General features: G+C 47.0%; 1 protein-coding gene across 4 annotated transcripts in view; it reads right to left on the reverse strand.

Annotated features, from left to right (window-relative positions):
* Window positions 1-22017, reverse strand: part of ARHGEF40 (Rho guanine nucleotide exchange factor 40) — a 96485-nt gene that overhangs the window by 21299 nt on the left and 53169 nt on the right. For all 4 annotated transcript variants that reach the window (XM_088469868.1, XM_088469870.1, XM_088469869.1 and 1 more), the window contains 3 exons: window positions 17998-18222; window positions 16197-16367; window positions 8978-9155 (listed from right to left, as the gene is read on the reverse strand). In XM_088469868.1, coding sequence (XP_088325994.1) covers window positions 8978-9155; window positions 16197-16367; window positions 17998-18222 — 574 coding nt within the window. The remainder of the gene's footprint in view (window positions 1-8977; window positions 9156-16196; window positions 16368-17997; window positions 18223-22017) is intronic.

Genomic DNA, 22017 nt, shown 5'->3' on the forward strand with positions numbered 1-22017 from the left:
CACGTGTCTGGCCTCAATGCCAAGGGCATATTCTTTCACATGATTTTATACAAAGGGGCTTATTTATTAAACATATTTTGTGGAAATCCTTTTTCGGTGGATACCCGCAAAATGTAAGTATGCTCTGAATGTATTACTGCTGTGGTTTCTTGGTTTATGATAGCAATAGCATGCCCTATAGGTTCCTATGGGGGCTGCTATTGTGAAGCTCCGGAACTCTGCCCTATTACCTAACGCCATCTTAAATTGTTGTTAGCCATTGTAACCTACAGGCTACATATCACATAATTTACCGGAAGAGGGATCCCCGGTAATAGCCACTTGTGCATGCGCAGTAAGCCTTCCGTGGTCCACAGTATGAAGTAAAGCGAATGCTGATGCCATCACCTTACTTTACACATGGCAGAGATGGGCTTCTATCAGAACCCACGTCCCTGCATGTGGTTTTTAATATACAGAAATTCTTATTGCCGCAAACAGCCAATAAATAATAAATGGGCCCCATAGTGTAGGTGCTTACTTATAATGATTTCTCTGGCCCTGTAGATATGCTGTGACAAGTGACGTAGTCCCCATTACCGCAAAGGGGGATACAGTAACTTTTTATTTTCTATGTCCTCCTCTCGATGCAGAGTGAACATAAGGCAGTAACCAGTTAGTGTGGCATGTCTTACATCGCATGCCCTGAAATGTGGGCCTAATGGTGAATGCCTATTATGATGCCTAACAGTAAATGCTTGTTTTGCAGCCAGAAGAAATAGCTATAAACATGGCATAAGAGTATGTCACCTATGCCTGGCGTAAACCAGACGCATAGGCTTCTAGTGCCAACTTGCACATACCTTGCCACAGTTTCAGCTTTGCATATACACCAAACTGCGGCTATTTTGGATTTTGGGGCCCTGCCCTTGTACGGAGGTAATCTGCCTCTGATAAAGATGACCACGTATGCTCTCGAAAATTTGGGCTGGTTGTTGCTATTCTCACTAGCTAATAACTAGGGAGGTACATCTCTGTTGGTTTGATATTTGAATAAGGTAAATAGAATAGTGCTATTTTAATTCCCACATATATAAATTAGTTTCTTCACTTTATGATGCAGGTGTTTTTTAATGTTTTAGCCTATTATTTTTAATATCATTATAAGCACTTTATCAACAACAAAAAATAAATCACTTAAGAAAAAACAGAACATGTTTGTAACATCTACCAGTAGAGGGCAGTGTATCAACATTTTTCAAGGACCCTGGATCAGGAGTGGCCTCATCAAGTCCAGTAAAAAGAACGTAGACGTGAGTGTGTTAATATGCCACTTTGTACCTGGTTATATGGTTTGACTTTGCAACATATATTAATGTCATGTAAATAATAATAAAAGTGGATGAGCACATCTGTTTTGTGTGGCTAATGATATAAATAAAATGACCAAGAGCATAAGGCTAATACTGAGTTTGAGCGCATGTGCGTCTAAAAACACAGACGTAAAATGTGTTCACAGAGAAGCCGCAATTGCATGTATAAGCAAAGCTGGATGCATTCAGTTCTACAGCAGTAAAATTCTATATGTAACGTGTATGTCAGACATGGGTCATATGCATGTACACCCAATTATTTAAACATTTATTTTGATAGTGAACATGGCTATTAGGTTTGCATAAAATAAAAAATCACTAGAATGCAGGTATAATTCGCCCTCCTATGCACATATACAATCTAACAGAAATATTGTAATGTATACATCAGCAATGTAGAAAGTACAGCTAGGCTTCATATGTGAATCAGCAATCAGCCAGTCAGAAGCGGTTAGCTAGTGTTGGTGACCATGAAAGGTTTGGCAGATCTGCACTCTGTGTGGCGCCATGTAAGACAGGAGCTGTTGGCACTTGGAGTTGTCCAAACTACAGTGTAGTGTGGTTGGTAAATGAATGATGGTAGTGGGAGTCATACTTTATTTTGGAAAAGGGTGACTGCTATGGTAGCAGCAAAATGTCAGGTAGATCCCTATGTTGGTATAGCACTAGGAGATTGCGGCAGTGGTTTGCAGAGTGTCTGTCTCTTCCTTTGTCACAAACACCCTGCTAACTACTTCCCCAAGCAGCGGGGGTGCGCTTACTATGGGGCCCGGAGGCTTAGGGGGCCTCAGAAGGGAACCCATTGCACCCTGAAGACTTTTTTTTCCCACTGTGTTTATTTAAACTCCGCTGACTGCAGGCAAACGCTGGGCGGGGGGGAGGTGGGCTGTATGTCACTTACTGACACTGTCCGACTTCCACCCAACGCATCTGTGATACCTCATAGGGATCTCATTTATGTGGACTTTTATGTGCTGCCCTGTACTGGGAATGTTCTGGTTCTGCAGTGAGGGGGGACTCTAGGACCCAGGAGCAGCCAACTGTGAGCAGTACTACACAGCCCGGGACTGAAAGTGAAACCAGGGAAGAGAGAGAGAGGAGCGTGACAGGAGCCGTGGTGTGTGCTGGAGAGTGCTGTGACTGATGCTGGCCATACACCGTAAGATTTTACATACTATATGCACGAATTTGATTGATTGCAACGGTCAATCGTGCACATTGTGTGTGGTTTGGCATGCTGTACGACGGTGATGCGCGTCCCCGCTGTCATACATCGGCATCGTAGATCTTATGGAAACACCATAAGATCTGTGATTCGTCATGCTGTTGAATAGGTAACCGAAGCATCTTGTAAGATGCATCGTTTACCATTCACAGCAGCATGGGATGCATCGGGCTGAATTTGAAAACGTACCGAGGTGTCGTACGTTTTCAAATCGCCCCGTGTATGGCCTGCATGAGGGAACAGAGAGCAGGGATCAGTAGCTGATCGGGGTAACTGTAAGGAGACCCCTTCTATGTATGGCAGCAGGATAAGAGAATCTGACAGGGCACAGATCTATTGAAGCTGCTGCAGCCCAAGGGAGAGGAGAGAGTGTGCATGCTGCAAAGACAAGTGCTGGCATCTGCACAGGTACCCCAAGCATTGCAGCACATGTCACGTGAGAAGCACCACAGTAAAGACTGAGATCAGCCAGCACAAAGAAGTCTGTGATCTCAGGGCAGCCAGCATACTGCTGTACAGTGAGAGAAGTCTGCAGCAGGATATACAGCAGTAGTGTATAACACAGAACTGTGCAGTGACCCCACAGGCAGAGACAGTGACACCATATTGGATACCAGTAATACAGTTCAGTGTCATCTATAAAGTTTGTGCACCAACGAAAGGCTGTACAGCGAATTCTGAGCACTCCCAGGGACATTGTGTTATCTACTGATTTTATAGTTGAGCCGTTAGAGATTCTGCCAACTATGGCCCATATTCAATTTGAGGGGAAAAGCCGGAATCCGCTGAAAAGTTTCGCCAATAACGTAATTTCTCCAGGCGGAAAAGTATCGCCATATTCAATTTGAAAGACTTTGCGCCTAGGCGGAACGTCAATGCAATGTAATAGGCGGAAAAGTTTCGCCTATGAATAGCAGGCGAAATAAAGTGCAGAATTGGAGCTTTGGGGTGCAACGTTGCGGGAACCGCCGTGCAGCCTTCAGACAGTCCCCCAAAGGTAAATTGTATCAAAATTAAAAAAAAAACCACTTAAGAACACCCCAAAAAATCACTTTGAATTTGGGGGCGTAAAAAATAAATTTGAGGGGACAAAGTTAAAAACTACCTAACTAGACTCTGGGGGGGGGGGGGGGGGCGGGTGCCCAAGTATGCCCAAGTATGCCCCAGGTGTTTTTTTCATTGAAGGGGATTGTGGCAGGTGGATTTTTCATGATTTTTTAACTTAACTTTAGCAACTTTAAAATATGCTGGTCCCCATTTTCATGTACCCCAAATTTGCTGGGATAAGTTATTTTCTGCAAAAAACTCCTGAATACTATTCTGCACCACTTATACAAAAACGCTATTTAGCAGCTATTGAGACCGTTTAAAAACACCAAATACCTTCAGCAAGCCAAATCAGGGGGTACATACCTAACCCCCATGTCAGAGCATCTTTTGGGGCGTCAGGCTGATTTCCCCAAATCTGACAGTACTTTCCGCTTGTTTAAGTTTCGCCGGGTTCCGTTTTCGCGTACTTTCAAATTGAAAACAGGGATACGCGGGCACGCGCGTGATACTTTTCCGCCTACAAAACACGCGATGTAGGCGAAAGGTCTGGGAGGCGGAGAAGTATCGCGGCTCAGCTCAAATTGAATACGGCTCTATAACTGTAACTTGTGATATTCAGTTTAACCACCTCTAACACAACAGAGTGAGCAGGTTGACATTCATATGTTTAGTCTGAGGTTTAATTAGAAGTATACAGCATGTATAGAGTGAGCCTAAGCTTAATAATGTGATATCCTGTATGTGTCCCTGTTGAATTGCGACAATATTCCATGTTCTGATGTTTATTTAGAATTGTCCTAGTTGAGAAGTGATCCAGAGTAATAAACTCCCCATTTCTTTATATTGGTCTGGGGGTCCCCCCTGTCACTCTGCTGTGGTAGGAGGAGTCTAGAGGAGGTGCAGCCCTAATCCATCTGGCCATACAGTCACAAGCCGGACCAATCTACTCACTGACATCCCACCAAATTGGGGGTGTTACACATCATCTCGCGACTCTCTCTTTTCTTTGGGCAGCAGGCAGGGAATGGTAGTGGCAGGGCCGTGTGGCACAGCAGGCAGCGGCTTCGGAGTGGCGCCAGTGTTTAAAGAAGTGACTTTCTGTGAGTGACACAAACTGTGCTGCTGCTGACAGCCTGCTCATGAAGCTAATTTATAATTTCATATAAATATAATATGCCCATTAATATTATATACAGTAACACGTATATACCAATATACAGTATTTTTGCTATGGTGCCCTCAAAGTTCTACCAGACCTGTACAAGCTCCTCATCACTTTGTAAAGACACCTCTGACCACCAGAGAAACAGCAGCCACACTGATCCCCTGGCAGGAGTCACTGACTGCCACCATGAATTGCTATACCTACACCAGGAAAACAGGGAAAAGCAGGCCTAAACTGAAGAGGCACAACTACCAGTAACCCATGCAGTATCAGGACTTATCGGTAATGTCCGAGTGCCGATGCTGCACTTACACTAACTTATAGCCCGTCGGAGTGGTATAGCTAATAATATATACCTTGCCTAATGGGGCTCCCTATAAGAGTCATATGAACACTCTGCAAGGGAATACAATACATTTTAGTAGGAGGTATAGCAATCTCCTACTGCTACAGTATACCAGCAAAGGGAGTTCTCTAAAGGGATCCAACTGACATTTACCTTACTACCATAGCAGTCACCCCATTCCACAATAAATTGATTCCTGCTACCACTGGCATTCATTTACCCACCTCACCTCACGCCCTTAGGTGCAGCACTGACACACTGTATTATCGCTACTAGTGTTGTTTGTAATCACTATCAGGGTATACTGGCACCAGGGGCGTTTCTAAAGAGGAGGGGGCCCGTGTGAAGTCTCCGACACGGGCCCCCTCCTCTCTGTCCGGCGGCCGGCAGCGCACTGAGCTGTGCACGGCCAGTGCCGGAGTTATAGACTCTGGGCACTAGAGTGCGCCAGAGTTTATAGAGTATGTGCAGGTCACCGGGGAAAATGGTCATTTTTACAGCGCCTGATGCCCGCGCCAAGGCAGGACTCCGGAGAGGTAAGTAATACTATGGGTGCAGGGTGTGCAGTGTGGGGCCCCCCCTGGACCCAGGGGCCCGTGTGCCCCACACACCCTGCACCCATTCTAGATATGTCCCTGACTGGCACCAGTTCTTAGGCACCTGCAACTGATACAATTGCGGGTGCTAAACCGCACTTCCCACAACCCATTCCGCCAACTCGGAATGGGTGTTAAATACTGGAAGCTGAATAGCTGAAGATTCCTGACAGGCAGGGCCACCGTCAGGGGTGGACTGCTGGGCCCGGAGACAGCAGGGGCCCGGGTGACAGCAGTACAGAATATATGAATCGACAGCCGGGGAGACACAGCGCAGCCGGCGGTATTTGAAATATGGTACCAGTCGCAAGACATTACAGCTCGCGGACCGGCAGCCAATCAGGAGCAGCCATTGCAACCGCTCCTGATTGGCTGCCGGTCCGCGAGCTGTGATTGGCTCGCGGGCAGCGTCCTATTTCAAATACCGCCAGCAGTGCTGTGTCTCCCCAGCTGCTGTTGCATATCTGCACTGCTGTCTCCCAGGCCCGCTGAAGAAACAATGTAGGAGTCCCTGCCCTGTGCCCCTCCACCTAGTGCAGCAAGCCTTCCATGCCCTAATCTTCTACTCCAGCCAGCCTTCCCTGTCCTGTGCTCACCCTAAACCAGCCAGCCTTCCCTGCCCTGTGCTCACCCTAAACCAGCAAGCCTTCCCTGCCCTGTGCCCCCCCTAATCCAGCCAGCCTTCCCTGCCCTGTGTCCCCCCTAATCCAGCCAGCCTTCCCTGCCCTGTGCCTCCCTAATTCAGCCAGCCTTCCCTGCCCTGTGCCCCCCTAATCCAGCCAGCCTTCCCTGCCCTGTGCCCCCCCTAATCCAGCCAGCCTTCCCTGCCCTTTGCCCCCCTAATCCAGCCAGCCTTCCCTGCCCTGTGCCCCCCCTAATCCAGCCAGCCTTCCCTGCCCTTTGCCCCCCCTAATCCAACCAGCCTTCCCTGCCCTGTACCTCCCTCCATAGTGTACCTAGCCATCCCTCCCCCCCCTAGTCCAGCCAACTTTCCCTGCCCTGTGCCCGCCCAATTAAGGTCCAGCCTTCCCTGCCTTGTGCACCCCTAGTCCAGCCTTCTCAGCCCTGTGCCCCCCATGCCCATCCTGCCTTCCCCACTCCAAACTTTGAGAATTTTTAAACTGGGTTATGCACTAATTGACGTCCAACCCCCCCCTGTGTAGCTCCTCCCACATTATACATAGCTCCACCCACCTCTGCGCCATCCCCCGGGGGGCCCATCCTTCTTTGTCAGTACCGGGCCCCACGATTCCTGATGGCAGCCCTGCGGACAGGGGTGGTAAGTATACTGTCCCTACCCCTCTCCCCTCCCTATTGGTGCCTACTCCTAACCCCCCACCCCTACCTATTGCCTAACCGTAACCTCCCCCCGGTGGTGTCTAACCCTAACCCCCCTTAGTGCACCCTAAATCTATCCCTCCTGGTGGGGTGCCTAATCCCCATAGCTTAACCCTAACCCTCGCTGGGGAGGTGTCTAAACCTAACCCCCCATCCCCGGGGACACTGTGACACTTACCGGGGTCCAGACTTTCGGGATTCTGACACCGGTATCCTGATCTCCTTCGGGATATCGGCATTTTGCCGGGTGGCGGGATTCCGACATCGCTATTTCGGCAGGCCGACATCCCGTCCGACGGCAATTCAACTGCCAGTTGCACATGCAAGAGTCATATGCAAGCAAATCTGCATATACATGCTAATTGTTAAGTGGACAAGTGCAGAATCAATTTGCAGATTCACTTCCAAGTCCGCATCAGCACCATAGTGAGATAATTAGATACAACAATCTAATCTCTATGAGGTAAACACAATATTTTTAGTGCCAAAGTACTAGTTCTGGGAAAATGGAAGATATTAGAAGCAAATCTCAGATCTTGTGTATATCTTGATCACACTGGCAATTATACAAATTCCTCACCTACACAAATAGCATTCACCAATGTCTATTTTAGATTTTTATTTTCATCCATCTTTGATCATGCTCAAGTTATAGCCTCTTCATAGCAGACATAGGACCTGATTCAGTAACGATCGCAAGTGCGAATACACACGCAATCGGCCGATTGTTGCCTTCTGCGCAGGTGCCACAGTGCGCGTGTGCGAACCGGCCACTGTGATGGGACTGGAATCACATTGACTAGACAGACCCATCGCAGAGTAATGACAGGAAGTTTTGTTTGTGACGGGGGGTGGTGACGGGGGGGATCGGCGGAACACAGGCGTGTTAGTGCGTTTCACCACCGTTGAAGGGGCGCGCATAAATGATCCAATGTGATGCCATACGCAGCCTGAGGCCTGATAGCATGCAATGAAGTTATCAATTTCTGAGTAAGGTCAGGGCTTGTGCAAGTGTGTGCGAGGCTGCGATGGTACTCGATTGTACCGATGGTTTTGCAGTCTTGCTAAACATTACGGATGTGTGTAAGGTAAAGTGGGCGTGTGTAAGGTAAAGTGGGCATCCTTATGTAGTGCTGCGATGGCATAGCGATGGCAGAGGATTAGCATACTATCTCAGTTAAACTGCGTGTATAATCAATATTGCAATCGCAGTTGCAATTCGTACTGAATCAGGCCCATAGTTAGGAAATGAACAAAAAAACATTTGTTTACAAAAAGAGGTGAACCACAAGCAGCTGCTTGGGATGTGAAGGACGGTTGAGACATCGGTATCCTGCTGTAATCACTAACATTTACTTTACCTAATTATGTTGAAAGTAAACATAATTAGTAGTAAATAGACACAATTGTTACATAATGTATGACACCATTTAGAGCACTCTTGTCTTTGTGTCATTTGGCCACATCTGACATGTAGAGAGCATGAAGAGATCCTTCTCCCTATGAGTACAGCCAACTCATCTCATGTGCCCAATCTTTCCTTACTTGCAGACTGATGGAAAATGAGGAACTGTATAAAATGTTCCACACAGAGGCTTCAGCTCATTGGTTCTTCTCCCCAAGGTCTGGCACCGTAGCTGGTGGTGCAGTGACTCACGTCACTGATGAACCAGTGCACTGATGACTACAAGTAACTCTTGGGGGTGTATTGGCAAAGGACCCACGCAGATCAGCAACAGGATTACAGTACTCAATAGCAGAGCATTTTTTTTTTTTAGCTTGGTTTATTTTTAAATCATGTGTAAGCAACAGTCCACCCCCTGTGATGTGTCCTACTGACAATTTTGTGACTCTGTTCAACCCTCAGGATATCTCTCTGAGAGCGAATAAGGAACTGTAACTCACCTCTGCTGAGTCCTCCCTGATCCCACAGCAGCTTTGTGATCTCATTAGTCCAGGCCTCTTTCACACTAGAGGTCTCTGCCTGCAAAAGTAATGTCTCCCGAGATTTTTGACGCCTGAACCAGAGCTCAATCCGTGTGTCTCCCTCTGTAGCATTCTCTGTGAGGCCCATGTCAGCTGTCTAAAACATATATACAATGTAACATACAAAAGTTCTATGGAAGTAAATAGACAACTGTGATATCAACATATAAAGTACATTATAAGGAATGCTAGCCCATTGTATTATTCTTAACAGTTCTTCATATAGCGCAAACATATTATGCAGTGAGAGTATTTAGTCATTCATCAGTTCCTACACCAGTGGGGCTTACAATCTAACTTAAATAGTAAACTACAGGGCCAGATTATAGGCGGGGTAGACGGAGCGCTCGTCCAGGGGCTCCCACACTTTGGGGGCCTCCACATTGCCACATACATTCAGGACCACTCTAGACCCTCTCTGGCTGGCTCCCGGCAGCAGACAGAAGCAGTGACAGTGACAGGCAGCACAGTCACTGATGGACCATGGCTGACGATGGAAGCCCCGTCCCCTCACTGACATACTGCCATGATTCGCGGGTGTATGGGTAGAGGTCGGGGCCTAATGCCATGAATTGCCCGCCCCCATCAGAAGCCTGCATGATGCTGCAAGTCTGGAACAGATTAGTGTGTGCTCTGTCCCTTCCTCTCTCTCTCTCTCTCTCTCTCTCCCTTTCTCTCTTCCCTCCCATCCTCTATCCCTCTCCCTTACTGTCTTCCCTCCCATCCTCTCTCCCTCCCTCCTTTTCTCTCTCTCCCCCTCCCTTTCTCTCCCCCTCTCTGACTCTCTCTTTCCTTCATGACTTCTCTCTATCTCCCTTTCTCTCTTGTTTTCTCTCTCTCCCTCTATTTTTCTGTCCTCTCTATGTGGCGCCTCAGGAAGGAGAGGGCATATCCGTGGGAGACTACTTCTCTTACCCAGGCGTCTGTTGTGGTCTAATGGTCCAATTGAAGAAGTCGGCCTCCCACCCTGGGTGCCCCCAGGGAGGGGCCCACAAGGCTTGTTCTCAGATTTGGTAGGTGGACGTCTGGTACCCAGGTCTGTTTGGCCCTAGGCTTGGAGACCTTAGTTGATGCTTGATGCCTTGGAAAGGACTGACCTTTAACTTTTCCTTGAGGACGAAAGGACCAAAAGGATGACATCCGAGGGTTCGCATTATATGCAGAGGGCAGAAACGCCGTCTTGGAAGCTGCCAAGGTAGTCACAATTTTATCCAATTCTGGGCCAAACAGGATATCCCCAGAATAAGGCGGAGACTCCAATGCCTTTTTAGAGTCCGAATCTGCCTTCCTTGAAAGGAGCCAAACAATACGGTGGGCTACTACAGAAGTGGCAGATGCCTTAGAGGCTAGGAGAGCCGTATCCATAGCTGCTTCACCCAAACAGGAAGCTGCATATCTAAGATACAGCCTCTTATTTGGGTGAGATATGTAGGACAGCTGTTCCCTCGAAGCATCAGAGGGAAATGTCTCTTCTAGGGCCTCTGCCCAACTCTCAATGGCTTTTGATACCCAGGCGGTATCCCTAGCAGGACGAGTAATAGCTCCTGTAAGAGAGTATATAGATTTTGGACAAGCTTCCATCCTTCTATCCGTAGCCTGAATCAAGGAGGTTGCAGTATGGATAGGTAAGGTGGCATTCTTGACCAGACGTGTCACGTGGGAATCCACTGCTGGGGGAACTTCCCATTTAGTGCAATCAGAGGGTAAAAGGAACTTAAACGTTTAGGCAGCTGAAATGTTTTATTGGGCATATTCCATGCCTCACTCATATGTTCAGATAGCTGATCAGAGTGAGAAAATTCTGGTAAAATTACCTTTTGTCGTTTAAGTAGTGGCTCTTTTGTCTTAGAAGCGTGTTCTGTCTCTTCTATTTGAAGAATAGATTTTACAGCTCTCACAAGTGCAGGTATATTCAATTTAGAGGGGGCTTCCTCATCTCCCGAGGGGGAGCCAGAGTGAGAGAGGTCTGCATATTCTACCTCCCCAGATGATAACTCAGAATCTGATAGCTGGATGGACTGGGAAGATAACACAGCATGCTTAGTAGGTTTACTAGGTAAGGGTCTCTCTTATTGCAGCATTTGTTGAATGACTGTAGAGGTATCTGCCGGACTCTGCACTGAGGTAGAAAGTACGTCTAACCATAGGGGAGGCAAAGGATTTGCAGGGAGTACCTGCTGTGGTCATCCCATAGGGGGAGCTACCACAGGGATCATTAGATGGTCCGCAATTTTTGCCAGCACCTGTGAAAAAGTAGCCCAGGGTGGGTCCTGAGGAGAGGATACAGGGGCTGATGGGCCTGGGGCAGTATTATTATTATTATTATCGTTTATTTATATGGTGCCACAAGTGTTCCGCAGCTCCTTATAAAGTACATAAACAAATAGATTGATTTACAGTGACTTACAGTACAGTACAATACATTACAGGACATGGATAATATACAGTCATGTCCATAAATATTGGGACATTGACAGAATTTTCAGATTTTGGCGTCTATTCACCACCACAATGGTTTTGAAATGAACCAAACAAGATGTGCTTTAACTGCAGACTTTCAGATTTAATTTGAGGGTAATTACATCCAAATCGGGTGAACGGTGTAGGAATTACAACAGTTTCAATATGTGCCTCCCACTTTTTAAGGGACCAAAAGTAATGGGACTATCAACTCAAAAGCTATTTCATGGACAGGTGTGAGCTATTCCATCATTATTTCATTATCAATTAAGCAGGTAAACGGTCTGGAGTTGATTCTAGGTGTGACATTTGCATTTGGAATCAGTTGCTATCAACTCTCAATATGAGATCCAAAGAGCTGTCACTATCAGTGAAGCAAGCCATCATTAGGCTGAAAAATCAAAACAAACCAATCAGAGAGATAGCAAAAACATTAGGTGTGGCCAAATCAACTGTTTGGAACATTCTTAAAAAGAAAGAACGCATCGGAGAGCTCAGCAACACCAAAAGATCCGGAAGACCACGGAAAACAACTGTGGTGGATGACAAAATAATTATTTCCCTGGTGAAGAAAAACCCCTTCAAAACAGTTGGCCAAATCAAGAACACTCTCCAGGAGGTAGGTGTATATGTGTCAAAGTCAACAATCAAGAGAAGACTTCACAAGAGTGAATATAGAGGGTTCACCACAAGATGCAAACCATTGGTGAGCCACAAAAACAGGAAGACCAGATTAGAGTTTGCCAAACAACATCTAAAAAAGCCATTACAGTTCTGGAACAACATCCTATGGACAGATGAGACAAAGATCAACTTGTACCAGAGTGATGGGAAGAGAAGAGAAGTAAAGGAACTGCTCATGATCCAAAACATACCACCTCATCAGTGAAGCATGATGGTGGTAGTGTTGGGCATGTATGGCTGCCAATGGAACTGGTTCCCTTTTATTTATTGATGATGTGACTGCTGACAAAAGCAGCAGAATGAATTCTGAAGTGCAATATTATATGCTCATATTCAGTCAAATACTTCAGAATTCATTGGACGGCGCTTCACAGTGCAGATGGACAATGACCCGAAGCATACTGCAAAAGCAAACAGAGTTTTTTAAGGCTAAAAAGTGGAATGTTATGCAATGGCCAAGTCAATCCCCTGACCTGAATCCGATTGAGCATGCATTTCACTTGATGAAGACAAAACTGAAGGGAAAATGCCCCAAGAACAAGCAGGAACTGAAGACATTTGCAGTAGAGGCCTGGCAGAGCATCACCAGGGATGAAACCCAGCGTCTGGTGATGTCTATGCGTTCCAGACTTCAGGCTGTAATTGCCTGCAAAGGATTTGCAACAAAGTATTAAAAAGTGAAAGTTAGATTTAGGATTGTTTAGTTTGTCCCATTACTTTTGGCCCCTTAAAAAGTAGAAGGCACATATAGAAACCGTTGTAATTTCTACACAGGTCACCTGATTTGGATGTAATTACCCTCAAATTAAATCTGAAAGTCTGCAGTTAAATCACATCTTGTTTTGTTTCATTACAAAGCCATTGTGGTGGTGAATAGAGGCCAAAATATGAAAATTCTGTCAATGTCCCAATATTTATGGACCTGACTGTACATTGCTACATTCAAGACCATAACACCCAGATAAGCAACAATGCAAAGCAATCAAGTGTTAGGTGCCCTGGTAGAGAGTAAGAAGTAGATGAAGGTATAGTAAGGAGATGCACAAGAGGGTATAGGGCCCTGCTCATAGGAGCTTACATTCTAAGGGTATATAACACGATGCACAAAGACCATCCTGAATGAAGTCTTCTGAAGCTAAGCCTGCTGAGCAGCACTTACAAGACACCAGAGTGGGTGCAGCAGGCTGCTTGTTATTCTTGCCTCTGCCAGACATAGCTGCAAGGATAATGTAAACACACAATCTGACACAGTTTAGTGAGCAACCCAGATGTATGTGTAATATGGCACAGTGTAGTGCGCAACAGCGATATATAGTGATAGCCCTCACAAATATAGGGAGATGTGAGGTACAATGAACCCCCTATACCTTAGTATGCCAGGGTTATAGTAGAAGAAAGGGAAAGGTATAAGCTGACAGTAATATGAAACATAAAACAGACAGCTGCGCTAGCACAAGTCACATACAATGCAGAATATACAATACAACTGCTGTGGGCACTAAAATCAACTACACAGAGGAGCTCATTCAGACCTGATCGCAAGCTGCGGCTGCTCGCTGGCAAAAAGGGGCTGGATATGTAAATGAAGTGCTCGCACTGCGTCTCGTAAGGACGCCCTCTATGTTTTAGCGAGCTACGGCAAAGTGCACTCGCAAGTGTATAAAGACGCCCCCTTGCCACTCGCAACAAACGTCATCTCCGGGAAATGTAGGATTAATCGGGAACATCGGGAGCTGCTCGCAGCCCTTGAGGTTGCCTTAACCCGCCGCAAGCGATCAGTGCGGGCTGAAACACATGCAGGTGACGTGTACAATGACGCTACTTTGCTAATTATGCACGCCCTTTAAACAGCCTGACACGCCTGCGTTCGCAACACCACTCCCCCATTTACAAGCACCTTCCCTTGTTACCACCCACAAACGGCGCTATCTGTCACTCAAACTAGCGACCTGATAGTGGCTTACGAGCAACCAAAAACAGATCGCAAAGACTGGCTTGCGCACGTGCACTGCGAATTATACGCATGCGCAGACGGGTGAAAATCGGTCAGAGCGAGCGAGCGCAACTTAGCGACTTGGTCTGAATCAGGTCCAGACTGCAGTGGCTGGTAGGATATAGTGCTGTATAACCTGGTCCCAGCGTCCCCAGAGACCTGAATGCAGAAAATGGCTGCTGTGAGTCTCAGAGGGGACGGATGGTGAGGGAGGAGCAGCTTAGAGATCAGCAAGACCGCATTGGAATGATGCCCTGAGCTGGGGGAGGGGCCTGATATTAACAACCGGGTCCCCTGGCCTTAAATTGTGCCCTGTGCCAGTGCTAGTATTGTCCTGGTGGTCTAGTTGAGTCCTGGACGAACCGGTGTCCACATCAGAGCCTCCGGTCTGTCTCCCAAGACCGGAGGTAAGACTGCGCAAAGACGCGGGTCCCCGCAAGCCCGGATCCGCCTTACCTGTCCCCTAGAGTCCCGGCTGCAGTCAGGAGTCCAGGGAGCCTTGCTAGCTTGGTTCCCCTCAGAGCCCCACCGAGAGTAAAGGGCGCTGTGGAGGGGTAATGGAGCAGCAGTGCAGATGTCAAAAGGAAAGTAAATCATAAAAATAAGCTTGGTCTGTTAAATCGGTGATCCAGCTTCTGCTCGACACCAACTAAAATGAGTTGCCCTCAGGCTGTGGGCGGGGTATAAGGGGAAGGCCCGGAGCATTCTGGGATTGAAAAGCTTTGCTGTTTGTATCCAGTCCTCCAAGTCCCACCTATACCCCACTGTCTCCCTTGTGGAGCCCTATGGACCCTGAAGAAGAAATTAAGTTTCCCCCGAATGTATTAAGGAGGGACCGCAGCAGTTATCCCTCCATTCCCACAGGCAGTCGCATCCCCCATAGGTTTCTATAGGGATGCGATGCTGCCATATTTACCAACATCCAGAATGTGATGCATTCCGGATATTGGCCCCCGCCTATGGGCTACACTGCCCATAATTACCTGGCGGAGGGTTCCTCTGTTACCCTCCCCGTAGCTCTCCAGACACATACCAGGGAAGGGCTCCCTGCATGTGCCGGATGATACATCCGAGCGCTATGATCGCATATTGCAATGCGATCATGGGCGGTAATGTCATGCCTGGATCGCATTGCAATTGTGATCATTAATAAATGGGGGGCCTATACTCTCTCCCTCCCTCTCTCTCTACCTTTTTCCCCCTCTCTCTCTTTCTGTCTCCCTCTTCATCTCTCCCTCCTCCTTCTCTCTAATGTCCCACTCAAAATCCTGCGTTTGCCCCTGCAGTGTACTAGATCATGTCCGCTATGCTGCAGACAGTCAGTTCTCAGTAGTGTTGCAGAGATAAAGTAGTATGCTGGGACCTTGTCGGTCAGTGGAGAGACCAGAGACAAGGTAAGGGGCATAGTAGTCAAAGCATGAGGCCGTGGCAATATTATTGATGAGGCCCCACAATGTAGTTGCCCCGGGGCCCCCACAAGCCTTAATCCGGCTCTGGTAAATTGTCACAAAATAATAATTATTGGGTTAAAAACACGAAAATGAATAAATGGGTCCCTAAGTCAGAAGACCATAATACCAATACAGTAAATCTGCTTGTTAGGATCTTCAACATGAAACTTAGCTGATCGACACAGAATGCTAACAATGGTCTTATTCTGGCTTATAAATGATGCTCCACACAGCAGCAAGTTCATTTATCGAGTCTCTTCATATAGATGTTAATTAATTCAGGGCCACAGGGTCCTCCAAAAGTTAAAGTGTAACCAGCTAGGCTATTCTGTAGTCTCTAAACTCACTTTCATTCATAAGAAACTATTGTACTATTTTTCAATTTCTTTTCAGAACGTCCTATTTATCTTTGTTCAGTACTTAATTCAGTATGATAAAATCAATGTTATTCTGTAAACGATATACAATACGCATGTTATTGTACCTATTACTAATGTTTAGCTCTTTAACAGTTATTCATTTCTACCAAATAAGGTCAGGAGTCTCTTACCTTAAAAGCTTGTTTAAACCCGTACGTCTCCAAGCCTCCCTCTGCTGTCTTTAGTTTGCTGAGAAGCAAAAGTTTCTGGAAGAGGAATACATGTCGCAAGGATTTCTTTCTTCCAGATAGTACAGTGAAAACATCCTTCAACAGGAGGCGGCCATGTTCTTTCTCATCCACCTAAGGATGACCATATCACACCCCAAGGTCAATCAGCACCAAAGTGACAGATCCATGACAGATCAGCAAATGAACTTGGGGAACCCGTGATCAGGGGCTGGTGTAGAGAGGAGGGGGCTCATGTACAGTCTCAGTATGGACCCCTTCCTTTCTCTCTCCGGTGGTGCAGGGGACTAGCCTCTGGCAACGTGCACACATTAAAGATAAACCACTGCCCATGATGTATAGCAGTGTTTCCCAAATCTAGTACTTATACACCCCCAACAGCTCATGTTTGAAGATTTTCTGTCTGTGGAGCCAGATAATATAATTACTGGCCCAGCCTAGTAAACTATGTTATCTGTGCATGATTAAAGACATCTTGAAAACATGAGATGCTGAGGGTATGTGAGGACTGGATTTGGGAAGCACTGATGTACAGTATAATGGGAACTATCACAAATGCACGCACAGGATTTTCATAGGCACCAATCCACTCTTCATTTTTGCCAAATGCTATAATGCATTTTTTTTAATGCATAGCATATAATATATATAACATATAGGGGCTGATTCTGGGTCACACGCAATTCCCACGGAATGACGGAGTTCAGCGATTTTCTGCTACTGCACATGCGTTATAGAGGAGCAGATGCGACTGAGATGCAGATGCGACTGAGATCCCCATGGGAACGCCTCCGTCTGGGCAGCCACGCCCCCGGCATGCCCACCAAAGGGGGCGTGCTGTCAATCACCATCGACAGCACGCCCCCTTTGGTGCGAGACCCATAACGACGGCTTGGCCATCGTTATTCGGGTCTCACGCATGCGCACGACGGAGCCCCCTCCGGGTCGGGCGATTGGTGCGTTCTGCGCATGCGTACGTATCGCAGTGCGCATGCACGAACCAGCCGCTGCGATTACGCAGACCCATCGCAGAGTGATTGACAGGAAGTGCCGTTGGTGGGAGATGACGGGGGGGTGGTCGTTCGAACACAGGCGTGCCAGTGCGTCTCAACTGCGTTTCAGGGGTGTGCATAAATTATCCACTGCGAAGCCATACGCAATGTGAGGACTCATAGCATGTGTGGCTGTTACCAATTTCTGAGTAAGGTCAGGGCTTGTGCAAGTGTGCGTATGGGTCCGATGGTACTCGATTGTACCGATGGTTTCGCTATTCTGCTAAGTATTACAGATGTGATTATGATAAAGTGGGCATCCTTATGTGGTGCTGAGTTTGCATTGTGATCGCAGTGTACTGCCTTGCTATTGCAGTTGAACTTAGTTACATAGCCATCATCATTATCGGTGCGTACCTGGACCAGACCTACACCGTGCAATAGATGCACCTAAAAACAGACAGATCATTGTGTAAGCAAAACTCAGCATAACTCTCAATCTCATCTTCACACCATTGACAAATATAATAGCTGGTGAGTTGCAGGCATGGGGAGATCCTGGTGAGTCTGGCTGATGTTTTAAGGTGGCAATCATTTAAGAGGCAAAACCAACTTGGTTTGCCTTTTAAATGATTGCCGCTTTAAAACATTGTGCAGACTCGCTAAGAACAGGACGAGTCACAGACGTCGAATTTAACCCCTATGTGTGAATGCCCCATTTCCACCCAACATTAATAGTTCTATGTTTTTACCTCAAAACCACGAATGGCTTCTGCAGCTAGCAAATTTTTCCCATGATGGACCAGGGAGCCAACAAATTCGCGGGCAGCTTGCAGAGACTGGCGCTCTTGTTCAGTGTCCTGGTCACACTCCTGCATCATGTCTCCCAGAAAGCGCTGGTACTGGTCTAACTGTTCCAGAGGTCTCTGCAGAATCCCCCATGATTCCTCCTCTTCCTTCTGGTCCTTCCTCCTGCCCTGTTGGAAAAATAGTTAATAGTTATACAAAATAAATCATATGTATTTTTTTTAGAAAGTTATGATAAATAATTTAAGCTGACATGCCTAACCTGAATTTATTGTGTGTGTATAGTGTATACCAGGGCTCGACAAATTCTTGTAAAATCTAGGAGCCATCTTAAAAGTGCCCCCAGTAGTAAGCCCCCTGTAAAAGTGTCCCCAGTAGTAAGCCCCCTGTAAAGGTGTCCCCAGTAGTAAGCCCCTTGTAATAGTGCCACCAGTAGTAAGCCACCTGTAATAGTGCCCCCAGTAGTGAGCCCCTTGTAATATTGCCCCAGTAATAAGCCCTCTGTAATAGTGATCCCAGTAGTAAGTCCCCTGTAAAAGTGCCCCCAGTAGTAAGCCCACTGTAAAAGTGTCCCCAGTAGTGAGCCCCCTGTAATAGTGCCCCCAGTAGTAAGCCCCCTGTAATAGTGCCCCCATTAGTAAGCCCCTTGTAAAAGTGTCCCCAGTAGTAAGCCCCCTGTAATAGTGCCCCCAGTAGTAAGCCCCCTGTAATAGTGCTCCCAGTAGTAAGCCCCCTGTAATAGTGCCCCCAGTAGTAAGCCCCCTGTAATAGTGCCCCCAGTAGTAAGCCCCTTGTAATAGTGCCCCCAGTAGTAAGCCCCCTGTAATAGTGTCCCCAGTAGTAAGCCCCTTGTAAGTGTCCCCAGTAGTAAGCCCCCTGTAATAGTGCTCCCAGTAGTAAGCCCCCTGTAATAGTGCCCCCTGTAGTAAGCCCCTTGTAAAAGTGTCCCCAGTAGTAAGCCCCTTGTAAAAGTGGCCCCAGTAGTAAGCCCCTTGTAAAAGTGTCCCCAGTAGTAAGCCCCCTGTAATAGTGCCCCCAGTAGTAAGCCCCCTGTAATAGTGCTCCCAGTGGTAAGCCCCCTGTAATAGTGCCCCCAGTGGTAAGCCCCCTGTAATAGTGCCCCCAGTAGTAAGCCCCTTGTAAAAGTGTCCCCAGTAGTAAGCCCCCTGTAATAGTGTCTCCAGTAGTAAGCCCCCTGTAATAGTGCTCCCAGTGGTAAGCCCCCTGTAATAGTGCCCCCAGTGGTAAGCCCCCTGTAATAGTGCTCCCAGTAGTAAGCCCCTTGTAAAAGTGTCCCCAGTAGTAAGCCCCTTGTAATAGTGCCCCCAGTAGTAAACCCCCTGTAATAGTGCTCCCAGTAGTAAGCCCTTGTAAAAGTGCCCCCAGTAGTAAGTCCCCTGTAATAGTGCCCCCAGTAGTAATCCCCTTGTAAAAGTGCCCCAGTAGTAAGCCCCTTGTAAAAATGTCCCCAGTAGTAAGCCCCCTGTAATAGTGCTCCCAGTAGTAAGCCTCTCGTAAAAGTACCCCCAGTAGTAAGCCCCCTGTAATAGTGCCCCCACTAGTAAGACCCCTGTAACAATGCCGCGCAAACACACACAAAAAAAACAACAAAACGGAATACTTACCTTAAGCCCCAATCCTGCGTCCGCTGCTGTCCGCCGCTCTTCGGAACTATGGGAGAGACGTCATGACGTCTCTCCCATAGTGCCCGTGCGGTGCAGCCGGACGCCGAAGCTCAGGAGTGAGCTCCGGGTGCCGCTGCGGGGAGTCGGACGCCCGCTGGTAAAATTTCAGCGGGCGCCCGGCAAATGGAGCCTCCCTGCAGGGGGGGGGGAGGGGACCTTTGGAAAACTCGGTCGCCAGGACTAAAATCTACATTTAAAATAGGTCAAAATTTTAAGATACTGCTGATTTGTCATCTGAACAGCTGTTTATATGAAATAAGAAAAGCAGAAATCACTACATAACCAATACAGTACTGAGGAGTTTATGTCACATTTAGGCGCACTGTGCTAGGGGTGGGGTGTATGCAGCAGTGTAGAAGAGTCCTCTCAGACTCATGTCCCATGACCAGCCCTATTTTCTACCATCTGTAATATGTAATAGGATGCAGGGACATGCAGTCAGGGTGGGGATGCTCCTACTTTATTTATAACCTTGATGCTCCTATTTAACAAAAGTATCTCAAACCATTTTACTATATTTAGCAACTAAATGAGAGCTTTATGAGCTACAAAAGCTTTATCTTATACGTTTTCTCATTTAAAACTATGACCTCTTATAGATTGGTGTAGTCAACCTATCAACAACATACCATTTACCTTAATATCTAGTCTCACACCACTAAGCTATAATGGTCCTGATTCAGAGTTGTACACTGTTAGCATCACTGCTTCATCTTTGGACATAACCTAATGCCGCAGGAGGCATCTTGTGTAAAAAGATGACTCCTGCCGACCTGTGATCTGCTGCTGCGTCCACAGCATCATATCACCATTAGGCAGCCACTGGCATTCTGAGTAAGCCTCAGAATAGCCCCTGAAACTCCTCTGCCGGTGCCAGGAAATCTGCGTTAGAAGACGCAAACCCTGACTTCGGGGCCAGCATGCCCTCCTTTTCTGGGACGCAGACTGTCTCCGCCCCATCCCCACCCGCAAACGGCTGCATCCTGTCAATAAGGCTGCAGATTCTTCAACACTGCGACCGGAGCCGCGGGTGCATTGCAGCATATGCTCACTGTAGCTCTGGCACATGCCCAGTCAACCCACCATCGGGTCTGCTTACATCTCTGAATCAGGCCCAATGTCAGCAGGCACCAAACTTGAATGTACCACAAAGAAACCAAGAAAGTTCTATTGTTATAGTTCTCTAGGAACCTCGGAACCTAGGGCCTGATTCAAGTATGGAGGAAAATCTCGATGCTGCAGCAATTCCGTATGCAGCGGACTTGCGAAAATATGCTAATGACTTATCTGATGTATTGTGCACCTGGCATCTCATATCCGCCAATTACATACAAAAAAGGAAACTTCGGTCGCACTTGGAACTTCTGAGTAAGCCTATGCTGTCTCTCTCTAAGATGCCGGTGCTTCTCCAGCTGCGATGTAACTCGCAGAGGCTCACTAGAGCACAACCAGAAAACGGTTCCGACGCGCATGTGTTATTCTAACCACCCCCGTTACCTCCCCCAAACACTGACTACCGGTCACTCAGTTTGCAAATAAATCCTCTCTGCGACCACCATCGCTAATATGCCATATGCAGCTTTGGCACATGCGCAGATGTAAAAAATCCATCCAACATTGACATTGCGTCCATCTCTAAATCAGGCCCCTAGTCCACTAGAAATATATTGGTTAATTCTTGGTATAATACAATTGGATTGTATTAGCTGCATCCTCAAAACGAAGATCATATAAGATATAGAAATACATGAAGACTAGGGGGCAGGGACTTGTATTAGACCTTGTGAATTTCTAGTGTGGGAATACAACTTGGATTTTTGGTAACCAAATTTAAATGACCAGCTCAGAGCACACTACGAGCTTCTGTGAGGGCTGGTGCTACCATTGGGCTAACCTAAGCAGTTGCCTACGTGCCAGTGAATAAGAGGCACCTAAAACAGTGAATGAGTGATGTACGAGATGTCGCTCTTCCAGTGCATTTAATGTCCCTGTGGTGTGACTACATACAGCCCCTTACAGGAAGGAGAGACATCCAGCAGTTTCTTACATGTGAGATGCTCCTCTATGTCAATATTACACTGGGAGTGTGATGTCACATTGCCAATCACCACACCAGGCCCAGGAGGAGAAGATACTCATACCTCCCACCTGATATGCTAAGCAGCGTGGGGGCAGAATGTGCAACAAGGGAGGTTGGTCAGCCATGCTTCTATAGCTTCTCTCTATGATTTATACTATGACTACTTTTCTGACCTGATTTTCCTCAAACCATCCTATTAC

Source organism: Taudactylus pleione, unplaced genomic scaffold, assembly GCF_031769625.1.
Source record: "Taudactylus pleione unplaced genomic scaffold, aTauple2 ptg000095l, whole genome shotgun sequence".
Taxonomy (NCBI): domain Eukaryota; kingdom Metazoa; phylum Chordata; class Amphibia; order Anura; family Myobatrachidae; genus Taudactylus; species Taudactylus pleione.